Source organism: Euprymna scolopes, chromosome 10 (genome assembly GCF_053919585.1).
Source record: "Euprymna scolopes isolate OS-2025 chromosome 10, ASM5391958v1, whole genome shotgun sequence".
Taxonomy (NCBI): domain Eukaryota; kingdom Metazoa; phylum Mollusca; class Cephalopoda; order Sepiida; family Sepiolidae; genus Euprymna; species Euprymna scolopes.
The window spans coordinates 72,269,126-72,295,460 of NC_136491.1; the positions used below are offsets into that span (position 1 = coordinate 72,269,126).

Consider the following 26,335-nt stretch of genomic DNA (forward strand, 5'->3'; position numbering starts at 1 on the left):
AATAAGTTTCCTTTTCTCTACTAAGGAAAAGAGGAGTTGGCTCTATTTTTGCACCGATGTGTGCACAAAGCAATGGAACAACTCTAAGCACAGTTCTGAGATTTGAAAGCCAATGACTTGTCAAACTCAGAAAGGGAGCATTATTGTCCAAATGTCTGTAGTCAAAGAAATGCTGCTAATTTCACCAAGAGATGATTGAATTTTTGTTTTTACTTTTATATTGGGAAGGCTGTAATTTGGACAGTTTTGTAATAAGCCTTTTAAATCCAATGTCAGATGTTACAGAATATGGTTGAATATCAACAACAATCATTTCTTTTATCAGATAATGAAGCTCTTGTGACCTGTAGTCATTAATATCCCAAACTTTCTTTTTGGCCAATATTGATTCTATAGTAGTTTGGTGTTTTGCTGGAGGCTCGTAATTGTTGCTACTTGTTATTTGGGTGTCTGTCCCTGAATATTTATTGTGCTTCCTTTTTTTATCTGCAACTTTTTCTTCTTTTGGATTAACCTTTCTAAGATGGTTTCACATATTAGTCATCATAAAAGTTTTTGCTGATTTGCCATCCTTTGATGTGATGGCTTGACATAACTTGCAAACAGCTGTATTCTTATTCTTGGGATTGACATCAAAATATTTCCAGCAGAAACTAGTTGCCATAATAGTTGAAGGTTGTTGTAAATATTTAGTTAATTTTTTACATATTCAAATTATTTATGTCTGATATCTAATGAGTAATTTATCTCAATAAAATATACATTATCTAAACCAGAAAAATAAAAATGTATATGTAATGGTAGCAAGAGGCCAAAAATAGGGAACAAGAATACGACTGATGAAGAATGCTTTATTTTCGGTTTGCACATTGTTGCAATTTATTGTACAATTCCTCAACATGAAATATGAAGTAAAAAATTTTTTGACAATGATTTAAAGTATAAAATAATAATGTTAATTTGATACGAAGAGAAGGGAGGGAAATTACATCTATTTGCCTCAAATTCAGTGTAAAGTCTACATGTTAACAGCGTGTCATGCTTGTTATTTGATAATATGGTGTAGATGATGCATGTCTCTTTGTTAAATTTTTATGGCAAACAAAAAAAAGAGTTAACTTGTCTTCATTTAGAATATAATTAAATTTATTTATTTACAATATAATTAATATTAGTATCATTTATGCAACAAAATTTGCTAATAAATCAGCACTAGAAAACCTATTAATCGGCCGATTAAATGGTAATCAACCAATTTGCTATTTGGTACATCTCTACTTCTTATATCTATATCTATAAAGTAGTAGCGTTCATGTGTCTGTGTCTACAACTTTCCTACAGTCTACATCACTGGACCGATCATGACCAAACCTGGCATAATGAAGGGCCCCCACCTAGGAATGCTACACACCATTTTTCAAGGTTAAGGGGTCAAAAGTCAAGGTTATAGCATATGTATATATACTCTCCTACAGCCCACACCACTGGAACGATCATGTCCAAACCTGACATGATGATAGCCTCCGACCTAGAGATGGTGCACACCATTTTCAAGGTCAAAGGTTAAGGTCGGGACTTTGCTGTATGCTCGTGTACCCGCAAAGTGGGTACTCGAGCATACAGCAAAGTTTCATGCGAAGTGCAGGTATCTTTGTTAGTATATATATAAGTTAAAAGAAAAAGCATAACACAAACTTAGCTAACTCTCATTATAAATTTATTTCAATCTGCAAGGGCTTTGTCAGATGGGGAGAGCTAATCAGGTTAGCATCTGACTGAGATTATGGAAGACACTAACCCGACTAGCTCTCCTCATTTGACAAAGCCCTTGCAGATAAAATAAATTTATGAGATTGGGCTAAGTAAAGCATAATATGCTCCTTTAATTGTGGTACCCTTTGCCAGGAAATCTGTCATCAGTATTCTATCCTGGTCTCAGAAGACCTTGCCAATAGAGGATAAGTGCTTCCACTGCATTGACTGGGATTTCATAACTGGATCATAAAGACAGACCTAGGTGCAATCAGTTTCTTGAAAAACTTTGACTCGTCTTCTTGACACATCTCCAAATCCATCCTGAAGTGCTCAATATGTTCTCACTTCTGGAAAGCTGTCAGCAATCTGAAAATCCATCTGGCAGGTACCTTATGCAAATAGTCATGAATGATAGTTTCCATCTAATCGAGCTATTTGGTGAATAGTCATACATCAATCTTCCAAAATGGCAGTCTCAACTTGATTGACAGTTGTCTAATCAATAGCAGAACGTAGGACAACCAAGTCTTGGAGTTGTTTCTACAGATTTCTGACCATGTTTGAATTCACAATCCCAGCGTTTTACAAGGTCATATGATGGCGCAGTGTTACCATACGTTTCTTTCATTTCACTCAACAAGCTCCATTTTACATCTGATTTAATTCAAACACCAGAGACGACAATTAGTTCAGAGCTGTAATTTGCCACATAACCCATAGAGATATAAATCATTGCACATGCAAAATTTCAACTAGAACAGACAATTGTAAGTGGGTTGGGGGCATTAATTATTGAATACCCCTTGTATGAACTTGAATCAAACCTATCTATATGAAGAATTGCTTTTGTACACATTATATATACTTTTATTATTGTGTTTTCACTTCAATGTACAGGGTGTCCAAAAAGTCACTCAAGAATAAAGACTAAGTTCAAAACCCTTGTAGCTTTTTGGACACACTATCATTCCTTCATGGCTATCCTCAACATAGAATACAAATAATACAAAGATATAGTATTGTTTATTTAGAATCAAATCATTTTATATGAATGTGTATTATGCAGATAGTCATATTCATATATATATATATATATATATATATATATATATATATATATATATATATATATATATAGTCATCCACAGACACTGTTTCACTGTATCAGAGATCTTAAATGCGGCTAAACTAGTGCCCATTCCAAGCCAAGGATGGAATCTGTAATCATTGTTAGTAGTTGGCAGTTCCATCACCAGGCCATGGAATTAGCACTCATAAATTATATCTCCAATGTCTTTAAATAAGCATTGGCCACTACTTTTGAAGTATTCCGGTTGCTTGTTTAAAAATAAAGAGCTTTGCATTATGCTAAGTAAGTAGCAGGCAATATAATTTAATGAAAGTGATCAACACAAGAAGGTGGGGAGCTTATATATAGTCATCCGCAGGCAGACAGTTTCATGCATTCCAAGCCAGGGATAAAACCTACAACCATATGGCAGTTCTACCACCAGGATGCAACAAGTTGTTATTTAAGCAGGTTTGACTGAATACAACAGAGTTTACACTTTTTTTTTTTTTTTTAATTTTCTTGATACAGCAAGCAATTTTTCTGGTTTAGGTTGGTAGACTATAAAATGTGACTCCAAGTGTTTTTGTTTTGATCTTCGTGATCATCATCAGGAGTAAGTATTTTAGAAAAAGGTTTTGCTTATTTCATTTTATATATATATATATATATATATATATATATATATATATATATTTTCGAGTATATTGTAAAATAGTATTTTATAAATATATTTTTAAAAGTATGATGAAAAAGTTCCTAATACAATAAATTTCATATTGGGATTAGAATGATTGAAATGGAATGAAGATAATGGCAAATGTATAAATATTTAAGTTACATATTTATTATCATACTTCCATGATATTTAAGAAAAAATTCAAAACTGAGTTCATGTACCTCATTTAAATCCAGGATTAAAAAAAATGTTCTCTTTCAGAAATAATAAAATGATAATCAGCTTCAAATATTTACTTGCAAATAATATTAAAATAATAAAAATTTATAACTGATTTCATCCGTTCAAAAGAGAGCATGAAATCATCTGTCAAATAATGCACATGATTTCAAACATTAGAATTAGAAAGAATTTTTTTTTTTAATTTTTAAGAGATAAAAATGTCTTACCTCCAACCCAAATAGGTGTGCAGTAATCTTTGTAAAAGAAAAACATAGTCGTTTCGAGCCGGTTTTTAAACTTGTCTTTCTTCTATGTTGATTTTCACACTACAAACTGGCAAACTTTGAATGTCAAGAGTTGTGTTTTTTTACTTCGAAAACTAAATTCATAAGAAACTGATGTTTAATGAGAATTTGTCTTAAGTAAATCATAGTTTCAGTCTCTGGTAGCATTGTGTCAGTGTCTTGGAAGGATTTGTGCCACTCTGTTTTTTTGTTTCTGTGTGAATTACTTGTAAACCTTCATTTAGAGGGACACTTGGTTTTCTTTTTGTTTGCAATTTCTTTTTTCCTTTATCTAAGATGAATTTTTTTTACCAACATCTTTTTTACCTCTACTTGAGACGGGTTTTATTTTACCCTCATTTTTTTTTTTTCTCCTGAAATGACTTTTGTTTTACCAACACTTTTTTTTACTTCTATCTGAGACGATTTTTATTTGACCACACTTTAATTTTCTACCCAAAATACTTTCATTTCACCATAGAATATGAGAACCAGATGACGATAATAGCCTAAAATAATTATACATTTGTCTCACTTTGTTTCAATTTTGTTATCATTGTGCTTTTGATGGAGATGGGGCATTCTACCGAATGCCAGCCATTCGCCCACTATTTTAGTCACTCCAACTAAGAGATCTTTTTTCAAAATTCTAACTGTTCCTTTAAGTACCATTGTTTGTATTTCTCTTGTACTTTGTTCACCAGGTATTTTGAAATTTTGAAATATATATCTATTTAAAGAAAGTCAAACGTTTTAACTTTAGTTGTATCATAATATGACACCTCAATTTCACAAATACAACAAAAAGCGAAGCAATTTAACTCTCTAATATATTAGCGAATAATGCAGGTGTAAATTTAGCTTAACGGTAAGCATTTAAGATTCCACAAATCTCATTATATCTCAGAGAATACTTAATCAGTATTATGTAAACAATTTCAAAAATTAAAAATCATCTAAAATTTATGTATACGTACATCTCAGGAAATTAAAAAAAAAAAAAGAAATGTTTTTCATCAAAAAATGACAAAAGAAAAAGTCCTTATCATTTCGTTATAAATCTAGATAAACAATGGAATTGTTAAATGACTATAAACACATAAAAACAAAATAATGCACATTATATATATATATATATATATATATATATATATATAATTTGTAGTCATCGACATACAGTCCTGTTTTGTTGTATCACAACTCATCAGTGCCGCTAGACTAGCATCTCTCCCAAGCCAAGGATTGAACCTAGAACCGTCATGTTGACAGTCGGCAGTTCTCCCACTCGACCATGGAATTGACGCCCGTAAATAACTCGTCAGAATGTCTATTTAAATAAGCACCCGCCACCACTTTTATAGTGCTCAAATCGCCTGTTCATAAACAAACAAACAACGAGCTTCGCATTTTCAGCCAATTCAGTAGGGGGGCTTAAAATATATGTATATATATATATGTAGAGCATCAATACTGACAGTATGAGCATAGTCTTGATGAACCATGTAAATTGTCTAAAATAATGTTTTTTTAAGTTTTTTAAGATAAACATCTGATGAGTATGTAACTAAATATACAGCAATAACATAATTTTGCAGACTTGTTAGTCGCAATACGAAACAATATTGGTCTGGAGTTCGATTCCTAGAAACAATCAAGAAACAGTCAAGCTACGCTGACGTGAGGTAGTTACCTTGAAACATGCATGTACGTAGATTACTATTTTAAAAATAAAAATAAATAAAATGTTATATACTTCCAAATAAATTACGGGCGATTTTCTAAGTAAATAAAAATGAGCTTTGAGGTGAACCCACTATTAAACCGTATTTATCGTAAAAAAAAAAACAACAACAAATCTAAAAATATATATAATTTTCAGACGTTTACATCAGTCCATTTTCAAATATATACGAATCTATAATAATTGTTGTTCCCTATCTCTCTCTCTCTCTCTCTCATATATATATATATATATATATATATATATATATATATATATATATATATATGTATGCGTGTGTTTGTCAATATTTGTATGTGCATATGTCAATAGTTAGATATTGTGCGTGTGTGTGTGTGTGCATCTCCATGTGTGCATGTATGTATTCATGTGAAATTGCATTGAAAATGTCATTTATTTGGATTTACCTATTCACTTTTTTTTTCTGTAAAACTTAGACTTGTTGATATGTTACTCATTCTATTATTATGTTCACTTGATGCTATATATATATATATATATATATATATATATATATATATATATATATATATATATATATATATATCATCATCATAGTTATCCAGAAAAACATTCCCTATTTTATCCCAAAACACTTTACTATCAAACAGTTGTTTCTGTCCATTTTTGACATACAAAATATCATAAACAATCACGAATAATTATCTTCAGTGTATATTTATTTGCTACAAATCAGGCTTTTCAATATAATACATCCATATTAATTTAATTTTATGTTCTGCTTTCTGGAGGATTTTTTGTGTATGTCCTTTTCTATTTTTTTTATCCAAACCAAAAGGAATCCTTATTTCCTTATTTAGCCCTGGTTACTTGTATTCACAAGTTTATGATGTATTATGCCCATCAGTTATATATATATATATATATATATATATATATATATATATATATATATATATATATATATATATATATATATATATATATATATATATATTAAACATGTTCAAATGTATTGAACTAAAATAACAATGCAATTCTAAATTTTGGAGATGAGATATGAATGCTTGTGTTATGTTGATTAATCGAACTATAATTCTCATCTTGGGTGTTATTAGCACAACGTTTCGGTCGCTGCAACCTGCGACCTTCTTTGGGTGTTGAAAACATGCTTCTTTTTCTCTACTAAAGAAAAAAGGGTTGGCTCTGCATTACAAGAATTCGAACCGTAGGTTTGAGGGAAGGGGGTCGTAGATCATAAAGAAAGTTTAATCATTAGGGGTCACTAAGATATTTTTTAAAGGCTTTCCTATGACTTAATCTTTGGGATATCCATACTAATTGTTAATATTAGTGAAAAAAAAAAATCGATACCCATGCATATTTTTTTTAATGTTTTTTAACATAAAGCAAGGGAGGTAACACTAAAATAACAATATTTTTTTTCAGAAATACTCAATACAAGTGTAGAGCTATTATAAGTAAAATTATATAGACATCAGGAAAATCCTACACTGATCATCTATTTCGATGATGTTAATGTGTGTTTTTAATATATATATATATAATTAAGAACTGTATTATATAATAGTATGCATGGTATTTTGTACCTATGGAAAATGTAAATTTATGAAATGGCTAGAAACAATTGTCTGCTAATAAAATGTTTTTGGATGAAATATGGAATGTTTTTCTGAATGACTATGGTTATATATTAAATTAAAAGCTCTATTCGTACACTATTGACCTACTACAAAATCTTTTGTGTGAACCTTATTAAATATATGTGCACTTTCTTCATGTTATTGTTTTATAGTTTCATGTCAGGGTAAGATGGACTTTTGTATTTTTTTTAAGTTAGAACACTTATCAAACGTTTAAGGTAAGTTGAGGTTTTGAATTATATAAATGTGTGATACTGCTGTTTCTTTTACTAACTGGATTTTTGACAAATAATAGCCAATAATGTATGACAACGATGTTGTCATTTTAAAGATGGTTGATTAAGTTCTACTTCCGGCTTTTGCTGATAAATAAAGAAGACATGTCAAGGGAGAGGCAAAAAAATAAACCGGCTTTGTTTGCAGTGTGATCTGATATTTTTTTGAATTTTTAAAAAAAGTTTTTGACATGATACAATTGGATATAATGATGTGACTCTATGCGGGAATTGCTTTTAGCAAGGCTTTGACTTGCTTTATTCATTTGTGATCCGATTTCTCAAACTTGATAAGACAGTTTAAGAATGAAAGAAATTATTTTTTGAAACAAAATGGCTGCTTTTTTTAAATTGATTTTTTTTTCTTTCTTTGCCTGTTCTCTCTCTTTCTCTCTTTCAAATCTTATTATGAGTGTAGTATTACCGTGTGATGTGTACGTGCATGCTTTATAGGACATTCTCTGCCAAGTATGCCATTATAAAAAAAAATTAATTAAATGCAATTTTTATGTCATAAAAATTATCTGATTTTTATTTTCTTTTATTGTTATTTACATGGTGTGATTTTTTCTGTTTTTGTTTTTCTTTTGGACTATGGTCCTCATCAGGACCGGCACTGCCTACATGCCTCGGTTTGGAAGGCCTCCATAATTTCATTATTGTCCCTTTAAAATCATAAAGAAAAAAATTATAGAGTCCTTACAATAATAATAATAATAATAATAACAACAACAACAACAACGTTACTACACATTATTACTTATTTGCATTGATCTGGTCCAAACTTAAAATTCTGCCAATCTTCCATTCCTTTGAAAATCGGTTATTTTAAAAAAAATTGTATTATTTGTAAAATATATAATTTATTTATTTAATAGCATCAAACTTGGATATTTTTCTCATTTTTATTTTTTGTAAATAAAAGAATTAACACATTGGTGTACTTATAAATAGTAGTCCTCAAATGGGATCCCATATAGATTAAGCACAGCTTGTCTGTCATCAATGTTGATATTTATAATTATATTATTTTTTGTTCATCAGGTGTATAGTTACTTTTGTGTATTGTTATGTTTTTCTGGTATTTAAAGATTATGTATGCTTATTTGTGCATAGCAACACTGGAGTCGTTTGAAGGAATCGGCCAATATGGTAGATATTGTTAGTAGACCTAGCATATATAGGAATTCATACAGAGGTCACGAAAGGACGGCTTGATCATATCATTGGATTACTGAAGTTAAGAGACGTTGAACCTGGCCAGTATTAAATGGGTAACCATTTGATAATGCCAGGAGTTGTATATGCTCTCTACTTATCTCAATATTATTTCCAGACATCTTGAATTTCTTCTGGAATCACAGAATGCCGATTCAGAAGAGATATGGTTGGCAGTTGTGCAACTATTGCTTTACAATAGTCTCTAAGCAGGCACCCTTCATTGTCTCTCAAGACTGAATGAGTGACATGATGAGTATTCGCAAAAAACGCACAGTTCTGAATCTTTTAGATGAGGATTGATTATTCGTATTATTTGAATGCTTGAATCTACTGTTCCTATCTAGAGTGTTATTTTCACAACGTTTTCTAACCTCTGATCTTCTTTGGCGAATCTTTCTGTCGAACTCAGGAATCTACATGGAATTTCAAATGGAACCTTTTAATTAATCCATGGGAGTAGCATGTTCTCGTTCCATCAGCCACAACTGGGTAGAAATCTTAAGTAATTCGCAATTGTATCTTAGGTGTTGTCCACACTGAGGATTGGACCTTCAACCTCTAGAAAAGTGTAACTTTTACAAATTAATTTTAAAGAGAGAGAGAGAGAGAGAGAGAGAGAGAGAGAGAGAGAGAGAGAGAGAGAGAGAGAGAGAGTGTAATTCGTTTTTTGAACACCAAAGGATTAAAGAGGGGTAACACTAAAAGGATAATGTGCTTATGTCATGCTAATCATGAATGTTCCTTCATTTAAAAATACTGAAATTGTCATTCTACCGGTTGTAGGTAGGTAAGAAATATTAGCTAACACAAATAATCAAAGCCGATTATATTTGAATATGGGAAAAACATCGCCATGCCTAAATAACACTGGAAGAAAAGTGGAGGGCACAACGGCTGAAACGTTTTTTTGATTATAAATATCAACAATGATGAAGAAAATAATCTGAAGAAAAAACATTTAAATGATCATAACTTCTCATCCAAAAAAAAATTCAAACAAAATTTATTTTACAGTTGGTTTATGATTCATTTTATGTTTTTGTTTTCTTGTGTCGTTAACTTATGTCCATATATTTATCTATTTTATTTTTTGTGTGTGCGTGAAGAATTATTTTAATCTATAAGCTTTATCTAAGATTTATTGTATAATAAGTTTTTAAATAAGTATTTTGTGTCGTATGAATATTTGTTAATCAACACTTTTTTTTCCAGTTTTGAGTAGAACATGTTGAATGATGGTGGTAGTTGCAAATACGCCATCACTGATCACTTTGTGTTGCCTGGAGAAAGTTTAAAAAGATGCTGTAAATCATTATTATGATCTCATCGATGAACGATTAATAAACCAAATAAATTAAAAGTCTTTTTATACATAAGTGCGCGCGTGTCGACATGTGCTGCTCTTTTTATTCTTTTTATCATTGCTTCTTTCCATCTTTGTCGTGTTTCAGGATCGCCGTTTCATAAGTGGCCACATCGTCTAGTTGTTTGCGATTGTCAACTTAGATGAATAAACTTCATACTTGAAAAACACTTTGAAAAAAAAAGTTTCCTTTAAGGTTTTATTGGAGAGAATAGACAGATAAAGAGAGAGACTACATAACTAAAATTATTTACTTCTTAATTTCTTAACTTACTTTCAAGAAATGAGCAATGCAACAGACAGAGCCTCGAGGTAACATTCATCTTAGATTATTTCTACATCATTTATGCGTTCGTTTGCTTGACTTCCAACAGAGAGACTAAGCTGAAAAACTTTAGTTTTCTCTCATTCAAAAACATGACTCATTCGTCATATTCTGATGTCGTTTGACTCCTGATTTGTCTAGGTAGTTTGAACTGTTGCCCCACACCCTGATTCCTTATGTCATCCGTCTCTGGGTACAATTCTGTTTGCAGATAGGTTATTGTGACATGCACTAAAGTAACTCTCATTAAAATTCATACTAGCTAACTTAATCACTACTTACTGGCATAGCATCTAGGAATATTTCTGTTAAGAATTGAGGCAAAGTTATTTCAGTCTGTAGTCAATCTGCTACTTTGCATGGCAGTTACACATGGACTCTAAACACTTTTGATCTTTAGTATTTATAATCATATGATCATGTGAATGTCTGTTTACGAACTGAAAATAAGAAGTGATCACACCAATTGTGCTCTTGCAGAAAATCTATTAGCAAGGTTTCAGATGCCTTATGCACTCAGTGCCTCAGGTAGTTAAGGCATGTACATCATGCAACTTCTTGCATCAACTTCATAATGTATTTGGATTTTGGATATCCCAGGCATGGTAGCCATGGGAGCATGGTAGACCAAAGAAGACCTGGCTTGAATGCATAAGAAACGATATAATTACATGCAACTTGATTGATGTCGAACTTTTAGATCGAACTGCATGTAGAGCTATAAAAAAATTAGAGTTACCTCCCTTTTCGTCTTCTCATTTCTTTTCCTTACACTTTAAATAAGGCCCTGTCTCATTGGCCAAAGGTGCCGCTCATCGACCAATCACGGCAACCTATTTATTAAGCGCGACTAGAGATTCCCTTTAAACGCTCTCTTTCGTTCAAACCTCTGTGGAGGAAAGACTTATTTCATCTCTCTTCTTTCCGAACTTGAATGGGACCGTTAAACTGAAGATGTTAAAATAAGAACTTTTTGGACTTCTTAAAAAGCTGCAAACGCAATTGTTTGCAACCTGCTTATTTTATATTTCTATTTATTTGAAGTTAAATACACTTTTATTGTTCTCCGACTTGTATATTCGTGTTTCTTTTTTGCCTGAGTCCTAAGCGTCTGGTCGAAACACAACAGAGCAAGCCTGGTGTTGCTCGTCCTGGAGTATAGGACACTTGTACTATTCTGAATACCAAAACCTATAAAGAAGTAGAAATGTTTCATACTTTAATGCATCTTATAGTTTAATGTAGTCGTTTGAAGAGGCAACAAGCAAATACTATGGATGTTGTTTGATTCTTTTGTGGTGGCTGTAATGCTTTTCTCATGACAACTTACGAGATACGCATCAAAGATGTACTCAGAAGACTATATTGCTTCCACGTATCCCCAGAGAAACTTTTTTTTATTATTAGCTCACCATTTATCAAGGTCAACAAGTACTTGAAGATAAAGTTTAGTGAGCAGGGCTTTACATTGCGAATGAAACAGTCACATTTGCGAGTGATTTTTCTGAGTGGCAACTAGAAATAATTATCAGATGTTGTTCAGGAGAAAATATCAATAGATAAGTTATCTGATAATTTAGAAAAGATAAAAAGTAATGAGTCTAAAAAACTTGAAAGATTTTATGCAAACTTATCTTTAATGTTTCCGGAGCTTTTATTTATCACCTTCATACCGCAGGAACGTGTGACACGTTTGGTAGGTGACCATTACAAAATGCCAGTATGCAAGAGGAAGTTTACTCTGGCCTATATAAAAAAATACATCTTGGATAATTAGTAATAAACTCTTCTCAAATAAAAGAAGGTAAATCCTGAGAATGTGGGTCTCCTAGGACTGCACAGAACTTCAGTCTGACAGAAAAAAAATGCCACACAAGTTTCAAAATGGCAAGGAAATATTTTTGACTGGTACAACTGAATAGAATATTGTTTTCTAATTAGCTTATTCTGTCTTTGTTAATATGGCATAATCAATGCCAAAATGTCCATAAGATGGCCATAAGATTTAGCCATGTTTTGACATTACTATATTTTTGACAAAAGGGTAAAAAATTGCTGTTTTCCAGGTTGGCTGTTGTTTAGAATAGCTGGTGCGTGATTTTCATTCCTTTCACAATATTCATCATCATTCAATCTGTCCATCTCATTTAGAAAAGAACAGAATTTTGCAATAAAGTTTCTGTATGTTTTTGTTCTTTTTCAGTGTTTGAAATGAATATTTTCCGTTGTACTCAGCAGTTGTAAGAATACAGTGTGACCTCAAAAAAAATGCCAACCATGGAATCGTTAATATCCCCTTCTCACCCTCAGCTGTGTTAAGATAATATCTATTAATACAATTCACAGTCTCCCCCTGAACTGAAGAGGATCGCCACAGTCAAAACATGGGCAATTCTAAGAGAAGAGTTACGACTTCCTGTCGTTCAAACACTATGGATTATCTAATGTCTGCACTCGAATTGAGCGTTTATTAGCTCTTAGTTTGGTGGTCCAGAGGTAGAGACTTAGCAAATGCAGTGGCTTCGTGACTCGGTTTAAATCACCTGTTTAGCAGGAATTATTATTCTACATTGATGATTGCATAAGCATGAAACACAATTGTCTGTAGGTATGAAAAGTAATTATTATTTAATTATTATTAAATATATATACAGAGACACACACACACATACATATACACATATATATACATATATATATATATATATATATATATACATAAATATATATATATACATAAATATATATATACATAAATATATATATACATAAATATATATACATACACATATATATACATATATATATACATAAATATACATATATATATATACATATATATACATATATATAAACATATATATAATTATATACATATATATACACACACATATATAGCAACAAATTAGCTTAAAATCAGCTTAAATTATCACCCTAAATCAGTTAAAAATATTCACCAACAGGCAACCAAGCATCTCTAATCGTAATTGTTGTTGTTCCAGGTTATACAACGTAACATTTAGTCCATATGCCACGACTTTCTCTTAGTGATTGTCAGGAGCTCATTAATCTCTACCTTTCTGGTTTATCCAATCGATAAATCGGCTGCAGATTGAAATGTGATGAGAAAACAGTACGAAAGACTGTACAAAAGCACCAAAACACAGGCAGTGTTTGTGATGCCCCTAAATCTTGTTGTACTAGAGTTACTTCTAACAGGAAAGACAATGCTATCAAGATCCACAGCCTAAGAAACAGATTTAAAACAGCTCTTCAAATCCAACAACAGTGCTGTCTTGTGAAAAAGTGCTCTCTTTCTACTGTCAAGAACAGATTTAAAAAATTTAATTTGCAAGGATATTTTGCAAGATAAAATGCAAGCCAATGATTTCTGTAAAGAACAGAAAGCACCATCTGGACTTCGTCAGATGCAATGAAGATCATGACTCTTCATATTGATCAAAAGTGCTTTTTAGCGATGAAAACAAGTTCAATAGGCTAGGCAATGATGGTAGGCAGAACGTCTGTTGGAGGAAAGATAAAGAATTTAATCCTAGGTGCTCAGTTTCAATGCTGAAAGGTGGTGGAGATTCAGTTTTGGTGTGGGGCATTATTATAGTATTAATGGTTCAGGGCCTATAGTTCGCTTGCAAGGTCAAATTAATTCGACCAAATACATTAATATGTTGACTGAGCATTTTTCATCTTACTTTGGTCGGAATTCATGCAGGATAATACTCCCATTCACACAGCTGGCAATGTCAATAGTTTCCTGGAAAGGCATGATATTCTGTGTTTGGATTGGCCTGCACAATCTCCAGACCTCAATCCTATCAAAAACGTATGGCATTACATCAAGCAACAGCTTCGCAATGATAAAATTTCAAATTTAGAAGAACTTTGGACAAAAATTATAGAAAAGTGGGATGACCTTTCCCCGGAGTATTGCTGCAATCTAATTCAAGGAATTCTCAATAAATTGCAGGCTGTTAAATTGCAGAAGGGCTATGCTACTAAATATTACCTAGTTCATTGTGTTCCTGTTGTATTTGTGTTGCATTAATGTCCTAAAATTACATTTAAATAACAATTTTCCATTGTGCGGACTTTCTTTTTGTCTCCTCAATTTGAAGTTATTGTTTTAAATTGACGTGAACACATGAATATTTCAATTAAAAGTCAAATATGAACAGGTAAAATTATAGAAGAATAAAAGGCCATTCAAATGAGGTATAGTTTGTTTAAACTGCAACATTAAGTTTAGCTTAAATTTGCAGTTTTTAAAAAAAATTACAAGTGCGGACTTCTTTTTGCTGCCTGTGTATATATATACATATATACATATATATATATACATACATACACATATATATACATATACATACATACACATATATATACATATACATACATATATACACATATATATACATATACATACATATATACACATATATATACATATACATACATATATACACATATATATATACATATATATATACATACATATACATATATATATACATACATATATATATACATATATATATATATATATACATACATACATATATATATATATGTATATATATATACATACATACATTCATATATATATATATATACATACATAAATACATATACATACATAAATACATTCATATACATATATATATATTATATATATATATATATATACACACATACATACACACTGCTGATCAAAAATTTAAGACCACTTAAAAATTAAAAAAAAAACAACTTTTTTTTGAGGATAGATTTTAAACTCTTCTGGCTTAAGGTTACCAATACTACAATCTAAAAGGTTATGGAAACAAAAAGGTACATTCCAAAGATTTATTTTTAAAATTTACATTTTTATTAAATTAGGCTTTTTACACATGATCAAAATTATAAGACCAGAGACAAAAATTCTATTAAATTGTACAAAAATGTATGAAAACATTCAACAATCAAACTTAATAATGAGTTCTACCTCCACTGCTTTTGATGACTTCAAAAATTCTTTGGGGCATGCTAGAAATAAGGGTTTCCATTAAGGTGCAGGGGATCCTGCTCCAGTTTCTAAAGATGGCCTCACAAAGTTTATTTTTTGTTTAATGTTGTTTGCCATTTCGATAAACCCCTCTTGTCATCCATCCCCAAACATTTTCAATTGGGTTCAAGTCTGGTGAGCTTGCACGATGTCCCAAGAGATGGACTCAATTTTCTTGTAAAAAGCTCAAGGTCCGTCTTGCAGTGTGGATTGCAGCATTATCCTGTTGGAATAACTATCCATCCCCACAAAAATGGTGACCCTCCATCATCAAAGATGCTTTTTGTAGCATGCTAACATAACCAGCTGCTGTCTGACGACCCTGCACTACTTGGAGCACCATCGTCCCTCTGTAAGAAAAGGCACCCCATATCATTATGGATCCTCCAACACTATGATGTGTGGAAAAATTTCAGGGGGCATGTTTTTTTCATGCCGATACCGCTGGAAGCCATCAGGATCATCTAAATTGAATTTTTTCTTGTCAGAAAACAGGATTTTCTTCCACTTCTCAACGTCCCAGGTTTGGTATTCATGACCAAATCTTAAGCGGTTCACTTTGTGACATGGAAGCAATCGAGGAATTTGTTTACGCTTTTTATTTACCATGTCTTTTTGTTGTGTCGTCTGATGGTTATTGGACTGCAATCAGCATCTGTAACCGCCTTAATTTGACTAGAAGAAAGTCCTCTGTAATTCATAACCACCCTTCTGATTCTCCTACTCAATGCAGGAGAAATTGGGGGGGGGGGCCTACCAAAGCATTTTGCTTTTCCATAATTCTCAGTGTTCTTTAGAAAGTTGCAAATAACAGTTTTACTGCAATTTACCTTACTTGCTATCACTCGCTGTGACAAACCTTGCTTATGAAATCCTAGAATTCGAGAGCGCTCAACTTCGGTTAGTTTTCTTGCTTTAGGCATGGTAACACCTTTACACATTGATTGCTAATCTCTAACTGAACTAAAAATATTAGAATTACCATAAATCTAACAAGTACGGCCAAGGATGGAATACTGTTGCCATATCTGGGCAGGAGCTGCCAAAAACAGCCTATCATGCCTTGACAGAGTACAAAATAGACTTCGTGGCTTAGTGGGGGATGCCCTTTTCTCTACCCTGCAACCCCTCTCCCACAGAAGAGACGTTGCGAGCCTATCCTTGTTTTATCGTTATTTTCATGGCAGGTGCTCGTCTGAACTCCAATCCCTGGTCCCCCCTCGCCAAACTTTCACGAAAAACACCCATCTAGCTGAATCCACTGTGAAAAATTTCCCCCACTCTATATCTGTGCCTAAATCAAAACGCGGATTTCATGAGCAAAGCTTCTTTCTTAGAACTGCACGCCTGTGGAACTCTGTTCCGTCTGCCTGCTTCCCTCCGGACTACAACTTGGATGTCTTCAAGTCTAATGTTAACAAATTCCTAATGAACCGCCCCCCCTAATTAAACACTTCATAAAATCTCCTCACTAACGTAATGTACTTGCAATAACCCTTATCCCTGAGTGGCTTCCGGGCCTTGATAAGTGGTGATCACTGTGTAAAAAAAAAAAATAAAAAAAAAATAAAAAATTTATACCCTTGGTCTTATAATTTTGATCATGTGTAAAAAGCCTAATTTATTAAAAAATACAAATTTTTTAATAAAATTTTTGGAATGTACCTTTTTGTTTCCATAACCTTTTAGATTGTAGTATTGGTAACCTTAAGTCGGAAGAGTTTAAAATCTATCCTTAAAAAAAAGGTTTCTTTTTAAAGATTTTTAAGTGGTCTTAAATTTTTGATCAGTAGTGTGTATATATATATATATATATATATATATATATATATGTATGTACATGCATATATGTATGTACATGCATATATGTATGTACATATATATATGTATATGCATATATGTATATGCATATATATATATGCATATATATATATGTATATGCATATATATATATGTATATGCATATATATATATGTATATGCATATATATATGTGTATGCATATGCATATATATATGTATATGCATATATATATATATATACATATATATATATATATGATGGTAGTAACTCGAGAACGAGTTGCCATTAATATATCTCTGGCTCAAATGATGCAAACGATGACCCTCCATGCAATGAAGATCATGACTCTTATATCTCTACGGGTTATGTGGCAAATTACAGCTCTGAACTAGCAGCACGTGCCAGGTCACTTCTATGAACTTTGTATAGTCCTGCACATTCACTGATGACCGGGTCCAAGCTGTGGTGCCCCGAACACCTACCAGGCCAGACCCTGGAAATTCCAGAGCCCTCATTCTCATTGACGCCCATATTTGCATCAATCCTCATTGAATGTTCGTTTGCTATTTTAGGCTAATGCCAACCTTTTTGTTATCGAGATACACACTGATTGTAAAATGTGTATTCCATTGCATATCAAGTAATGTCTGTGCTTGAAGCTTTTTATATGAGGAAAGACTTTGCACTGGGACAATCCCACTCTCTAAACAACTGCCACATTGAACCAAAAAGAAGAGCAAGTCAATGTCATTGGAAGCAGCAGTCGCCGCAGCTTTTATATCAGAGTTTTCCTTCTCCTAGAGAGGCTGCCTTCACCACGGCTTAGGGAAGCCCTCTCCACCCACCATGCCATTTGATTTATGACTGGGACTTAGGTTACTGGGCACCAGAGAATAATCCACATGCCGGTGGGTCATGTATGCCGCAGCTGACAGGGCCTAAGCTCTTCAGGGCTACTTCACCCTTAGCCTTTGGTTAAAAGAAACTTTGCCCACAAGGCAGTGGAGGTCCAGTTATACAGTGCAGGACATTCGCCATTCATCAGAGCCACGTTTGTGTGGCAGTGGTCACGACGTGCACGTGGGGTTGATTTGTCTGGAAGAAGCACAGTATGACGCTAAGACATCTGTGTGCTTTTAACACACGTTCACACCAGACCTTGACCACCATATATATATGTATATATGCATATATATATATATATATATATATATATATATATATATATATATATATATACACGAGAGGCGTGCAATAAGTAATGCCCCTGACCCACTTCCAGTTGTCTGATCTAGCTGAAGTTTTGCATGTGCAATACGGTTTATGTGGCAAATTACAGCTCTGAACTAATTGTGGTTTCTGTTTTACAGGTGTTTGAATTGAGTCAGGTGTGAAATGTCGAGGAATGATCCGGTTTATGTATTTGAAAAAACGCACACCACAGGAGACTTTTGATGAAATGAAAGAAACTTATGGTGATAATGCCCCATCATATGACCTTGTAAAATGCTGGCATCGTGAATTCAAACATGGCCGGAAGTCTGTGGAAACAGCTCCAAAACCGGGTCGCCCCCCCCCTTCTGCCATTGATGAGGCATTTTTCCCTCAAGTTGAGACTGCCATTTTGGAAGATCGGCGCATTACTATTCGCCAAATAGCCCAAGATGTCAAGATTAGTACAGGGTCTGTGAAAACTATCATTCATGACCATTTGCATATGCATAAGGTGTCTGCCAGATGGATTCCCAGGTTGCTCACACCATTCTAGAAGCGAGAACGCGTTGAGTGCTCGAGGATGAATTTGGAGATGTGCCAAGAAGATGAGTCAAAGTTTTTCAAAAGACTGATTACACAGGATGAAATCTAGGTCCATCACTATAATCCAGAGACCAAAGCCCAGTCAATGCAGTGGAAGCACTTGGACTCACTACCTCCAAAGAAGGCAAGGGTGTAGCCCTCCACTGGCAAGGTCATGCTCACAGTCTTCTGGGACCAGGACAGAGTAGTGATGACAAATTTTCTGGCAAAGGGTACCACAATTACAGGAGCCTATTATGCTTCACTTTTGAGGAAATTAAGAGAAGCTATCAAAATCAAGAGGCAGGGCAAGATCAGCAAAGGTACCCTCTTCCTGCAGGACAACGCTCTGGTTCATAACTCACATGTCGCCAGATCAGAAGCACGGGCATGTGGTTATGAAATCCTCTTCCATCCTCCCTACTCTCCTGACTTTGCACCCTCTGACTTTCACCTCTTCCCAGCCATGAAGTTGTTTTTGAAAGGAAAGCGTTTCCCAGATGATGCAGCCTTGATTTCTGAAGTCACATCGTGGTTGGAGACCAAATTGGGGTGTTCTACAAAAACGGTCTCGAGAGCTACATCAAACGATGGGAGAAATGCATAACTCTGGATAGTTCCTCTGTAAAGAAAGACTAATAACTGTGCCAAGTTTTCTTGCTCTACTGCCATGGGAAGTGGGTCAGGGGCATTATTTATTGCACGCCCCTCGTATACATATATATATATACACATATATATATACATACATATACATATATATATACATATATATGATGATGATGATTGCAACGTCTTGTCAGACGAGCGCCACTCCCTCAGACACTTAGTCCATGAGCCCAAAAATGACTTCCATTGCCACAGGACCATTTTAATAGACAAATGCCTGAGGGAGTATCTATACACAGATGATGTTACAGAGTCTTAGCTTTGTACGACAGCTAAGTCTCTCTCTCTCTGTTCAAAATGTTGAGATCCAGCAACAAGCAATAGCAAGATAGCCAGCAGTTAAACTGCAGACCAGCTTAATGCGGGTACTGGTCTCCTGTTTTATGGGTTTTTTTAATCAGAGATTAGCTTTTCCTAGAAAAGTTGCCTTTACCACGACTTACGGGAGCCCTCTCCATCCCAACACACACATACATACACACAAACACACATAGTGGTAGTTGGCCGTTGACCCCTTTGGAAGGTCTTGTTTTTAATCCTTAATTAGCCACTGTCCTCACCAAACAAGTCTGGTGATTGAACCCGTTTAGTATATATATATATGCATATATATATATATATATATATATATATATATATATATATATATATATGCATATATATATATATGCATATATATATATATATATATATATATATATATGCATATATATATATATGCATATATATATATGCATATATATATATATGCATATATATATATGCATATATATATGCATATATATATATATATGCATATATATATGCATGTATATATATGCATATATATATATATATGCATATATATATATGAATGTATATATATGCATGTATATATGCATATATGCATATATATATATGCATATATATATATGCATATATATATATGCATATATATATGCACATATATATATGCATATATGCATATATATATGCATATATATATATGCATATATATACATATGCTTATATATATATATGCATATATATATGCATATATATATATATATATGCATATATATATGCATATATATATATGCATATATATATATATATATATGCATATATATATGCATATATATATATGCATATATATATATATATATGCATATATATATATGCATATATATATATGCATATATATATATGCATATATATATATATATATATATATATATATATATATATACGTAATAATATTTAATAAAAAAATAATTTTTTAAAATAATAAACAAATAATACGTCCTAAAAAATGTGGGGTGAAAAAAATGTAAACAAAGGACAGATAACTCCATTCTTATAAAAAGTGCTCAGGGAGCGGAAAGAAGAAAATACTACAGAATCGCTTATCTATATATATATATATATATATATATATATATATATATATATATTAGCACAAGTATTAGTCTACTCTAGGATCTTGCTTCTTTCAAAGGTACTCAGAAATATTAGATTAGTCTAACAACTTCTCTTTGGGAGAAATTAGTTTATTACTAACTGCCTGAGACGCCTCAACCAGTGAATGCCAATAGGACTGGCCAGGCAATTTTTAAGAGGTCAGAGTGCTCCTTCTTTAGGAGAGCTGACTTACTCTTCCCACCTTCTGGCCTTGTGCCATATTATACAATGTGGGAAATATGTAAGTACCGGGTTCTCAAATTTTCTGCTTTCCACCATAGCATGAAACTGTTTTTTGATACACTTAGCCCCTACCCAACCTCACCACCCCAAAATCCATTTTTCACAGACTTTTCTACATTTTTCCCCTGCCTACTCTGTTTCTATCAAGAATAAAAAGTAGACTTTAGTATTACTTTCGGAAACCTCATAACTCTTGCTTCTCCGTATTTTTCCTCAAATAGTCCTCAAATTCCATAAGTGATGTTTCTAACAAAAGGGTAAGAATTGTTGTTTTCTGAGTCGTTGTTTTGAGTGTGTGGTAAGTAATTTTTAATCCTCTGACAATTCACCATCTAACTGCTAATCAATCAATCTCATTAAGACTTATCCTTGGGTGGTTTTTTCACCTTGATAAGAGATGACTTATTAGTTAGAAAAAAACTTATTGATAATTTTGCATGTGCGTTTAGTGTTGAATGACAATAAAACAAAGACTGTTGGACATTCATGAATGAAACTTGATGGACAAGTCATACATAGACAGAATTCATGACTGGAGTGTATAAAGTATTTTAAATTTTATTAATGACTAACCTGGTATTGCCTGAGGGCATGGACAACAATATAGAAGCATTAAAAAGTATGTCTAACAACTTTTTTTTGATTTCTCCCTTTCTAAATCTCTATTTCATCCTCTTAATCCATCTCTCCCTCTCATCATCCCCTTTTCTCTCTCTGTCTCTTTTTATCACCTCCTTGTATCTATCACGCCCCTCTCTATATATTTATATTAACCCCACACCGTAGATCACCCCTTCTCTTTAAGTACCGCCACCATCCTTGGGTAGGGCACTGTCATGAGCGATTTTACCTGCTGCTTGCAAAGCTCTTTGCTTGCAAACAAACAAAATGAGTACTGTAAAGAAGTAGCAGCCAAATATTTTATATAAATGGGCAGTTGAGAAGAAGATTGCACAGGCACCAATCCTATGAGCCAGAGAGTAGAACTACTATCAATTTAATGATCCTAGGTTCAAACTCTGGTTTGGCATGGGTGCTAGTCTAGCTGCACTGAGGAGCTATGATACAGTTAAACAGTTTGTCTGTGGATGAATACATATATGCATATATATATCACCCATTCTCTCTCACACCGTCTCTCCCTATCACCTCATCTCTCTCTATCATTCCTCCCTCTCTCTATTACCCCACTCTCTCTCTCTCTATATATATATATATGTATCACACCCCTCTCTCTATCTTTCTTCTCTCTCACCCTTTCTCACTTTCTCTGACTACTGAAAAACCATTGTTGATGCCACACTGTCGATTTTGCTGTCCTCTCGATTGCCCCGGCAGCAAAAAACGTCAGCAATTGTAAATTTTCCAACTCCAACTGACATTACTGGGGCGCGATCTTGGTTTGGTTTGATTAACCAAGTAGCCTGGGCGTTCTCTGTTAGCGACATTTTGCAACCGTTTCGCGATTTAATAAAGCCCCACCAAATGTTCTATTTGGGCAACAACCTTTCACAATTGTTTGAAAAATCCAAGTACAAAATTATTCAACTTTTGGTGTATGTTCATTCGATGTTTCATGAAAAACTTGTATCCAATCGAATTGGAGCAAGACCGGGATCGGGTACATGTTGTTGCAGAAATATTGCACATGCCAGCTGATATCTCCTGTTTGCTGTAACGACAGCTGGAGGCTTGTTTTTGCTGGATCATGTTTTACCATTCCCACATAGTCACATTGCACCCCAACAAAAGGCAAAGCACTGGCCCTTTCTTAGAGCCTCTCAACACTCTAGAATATTCAGACTGGGATGCAAGGAATTAATGGTAAGTGTTGACCACTCAGAATTTTTAAAGACAGGGAACTTTCAAACATCTTAAACCCACAACTTCAATCATTAAAGGAGTCGACCTTTCCATGGAGATTCAATGTGATACATTCCCCCAGCAAATGGAATCGCACACCAGATGCACTTTCCCCATTTTTCTTCCGAACATCCCGCAATGTCATCAATCTTCATGCGACAGCCTACCAATCAAGAACTCAGCACATCAAAACATTTGCAGAGTCTGGCAAAGTCCATGACAGTTATGGCTGTCAAGAATCTGCCACATGTCACCGTGGAACAAGTCAGCATCACGGTGCAAGCTAGCCCACAGTACAAAGACTTCATTGACATTATTCAGCAGGGGTTTCCCAGGAAATGGGCATTGGTTGAACCTTCTCACCTTCAGGAATACTGGGTCGTTCGTGATAAATTGTCCATCATAGATGACTTCGTCCTTTTTGATGTCTGTGTTGTTATTCTTTGTGCTCTTTGCAACCGAGTTTTGGTAAATCTTCATTCAGCAAATCAGGGAGGCAGTATCATGCAGAATCGTGCACAACCTTCTTTTTATTAGCCAGGAATCACCAAAAATATTCAGCACGATCACAACAGTTGCAAGGATTGCACAAAAAATGCGCCTACTCAGCCACCAGAACCACTTTCTCTCTATGATCGTCATACATTCCCATTTGAAAAAATTGCGGCAACTATTTTGAAATTGAAGACTTCAGTTACCTTGTTGCTGTGGACAGATTCAATTGCTGGCCCTGCATCGACCATTGCAGAAAATCAGAGATGAATTCGGCCTATCTCATCAAAATTTTCAGAGAGCTTTTCATAGCCTATGGCACGACAAAAGAACTCAGTACTGACAAAGAACCCCAATTCCAGTCCACCACTTTTGATGAGTTCTTGCTGTTGAGGGCGTTCAACACAAAACATAATCTGCTGCAAACATATCATCCACAACAATATATCAGCCAACGGCAGCCTCAATAATGACAAAGTGGCTCATGCGATCCTTCAATACAAAAACACACCCGTAGTGGCTGGGATTAAGTTCTGCACAGATTCTGTTTCATCGAAAACTGAGACAGCATCCCCTCAAACCCCCAACATTACCACGTCCATCGTGAATGGATCATTTCTGCTGAACAATGCAAGAAGAAATTTGCCGTCTGTGATCAGGTCTTGAGAAATCGATACAATGCCAATGTACGATGTTTGCCGCCCTTGGAAGTCAGATCCCACAGTAGGGTTCAAGAGCACAAGAAGAAAGCCAAGCGACTCAAATCGGGTACTATCGTTGAGGCCTGACCACACTGGCAATACCGTGTTCGGATGCACCACTTTTAAAATCTTTTTTTTTATCTCCTTTTTAAAGTCTTTATTTTTTCTTCACCGGTGATGTCATTTCGCATGCATTTGCATCCGCGCGTCTGCGATATGCTAGTTTGCTCTGTTTTAACTTTTAGCTGCACGTACAGACAACTTTCCTTAATATAGTAGAAGATTCCATGGGTGGTATTTTTTAGAGGGGTCATCCTATAAATTCTGTTTTGATTAGTTTTACATAATAATGCTTTTATTTGAAGTACTTTTATAGTGATAAGCTAATGACTTTGCTCTGTGGCAATCTTGATAATTTTTATTCGTTTTTACATTTTGTTTTACTTCTCACAGGTATTCTGTCTTCAACAATTCAGCGTACATGAGAAGAAAATGAAGAAGAAAATGCCTCGTAACCTGAAAGCAGAAGGAAACAACTGAACAGAATCTCATGCCGAGATAAGGAAAAGGAAAACAATGTCACCTACAACCTCAACCCCCCTGCATGGAATTGTTCGGGGAATGAAAAGACAAGACTCAGTGTTACTCACTTGTGCAGTTATAAAAATAAGGATAAAAAAGAGAAGAATCTATGATCATCTTTGCTACACCATCTGCTTTCCTTCTCTCCCTCTCTCTATATGCATATATATATATATGGACATTTGCACATAAATCAGGGACATAAAATAAAGCCTTTCATTCAAGATGCTTTATGACGAAACTGCTTATTACGAGAAAATATCTGTTGAAGTTGCCTCTAAAATGCACAATAAACCGTTAAAAATACTTATGACTCTTGTGCAACTGGAATGGTTTCTTCAAACCAAAAAGACATCTACACACAAACTAAAAAAATAAATATACATGTGAAAGAGGGAGGGAACAAAGCAACAAAACAAAATGTATATCCGCTCACTGCTTCAAGGCCATATTCTTTACATTTTTGTTTTAATTTATTAAAACCAATTTTATTGGCTAGCGTGTTAAAAAAGAAAATGGTGAATTGATTTGATTAAACTTAAATGCCTGTTGAAACGACATTGGTGCTCAAGTGACTACTAACCAAACTCGGTATCAACCTCCCCCTAAAAGTTTAACCAATTTATTTGAATCCCTTTGATTAGATTTTGTAAGCTTTTCAGATATTTTACATTTGAGATTGCAACATTTTACTTTTTAAATCTCATCTTGCTTTCATTTTCATTTTTATTTTGATTTTGTTTCTTAAATATAATTTAGTATCATACATTTCTTTAAAGATAACCCATAGCACTTCATAGAAACATATTTGGTGCTCATTGAGGATACATCATTATATTGCCTTTATATATGTTTTCTTTTTGGTTTCTTTGGTTAATATCTTGCATTTGTTCATTTTAGAGACAATCTAAAATAGCCATGAATGGTGAAAAATAATCAGTTTTTTCTCCTCTTTATTTCCTATCTGCTTTATAATACTCCCATTCCTCCATGTTTGATAAATCCACATGGAAGGTACAGATTTCGGTGCAAGTAAAGGAAGTATGTCTAGCAGAACCTCGTTCTGAAATTTCGAAAATTTAGGTAAAAAACCAGTAAAGCTACCAAAAAGTAATCCTTTGAATGAAG

At 33.7% G+C, this 26,335-nt stretch overlaps 1 protein-coding gene across 13 annotated transcripts in view; it reads left to right on the forward strand.

The window, feature by feature from the left end:
• The window catches only part of LOC145286100 (calcium-activated potassium channel slowpoke-like), a 561,744-nt gene extending 535,831 nt beyond the window's left edge, over positions 1-25,913 (forward strand). For 9 of the 13 annotated variants that reach the window (XM_080134779.1, XM_080134782.1, XM_080134785.1 and 6 more), the window contains one exon: positions 25,079-25,913. In XM_080134779.1, the coding sequence (XP_079990905.1) occupies positions 25,079-25,165 (87 nt within the window). In that variant the 3' untranslated portion in view covers positions 25,166-25,913. The remainder of the gene's footprint in view (positions 1-25,078) is intronic. The other 4 variants (XM_080134783.1, XM_080134788.1, XM_080134790.1 and 1 more) reach the window with 1 other exon arrangement.
• The last annotated feature ends 422 nt before the right edge of the window (positions 25,914-26,335 follow it).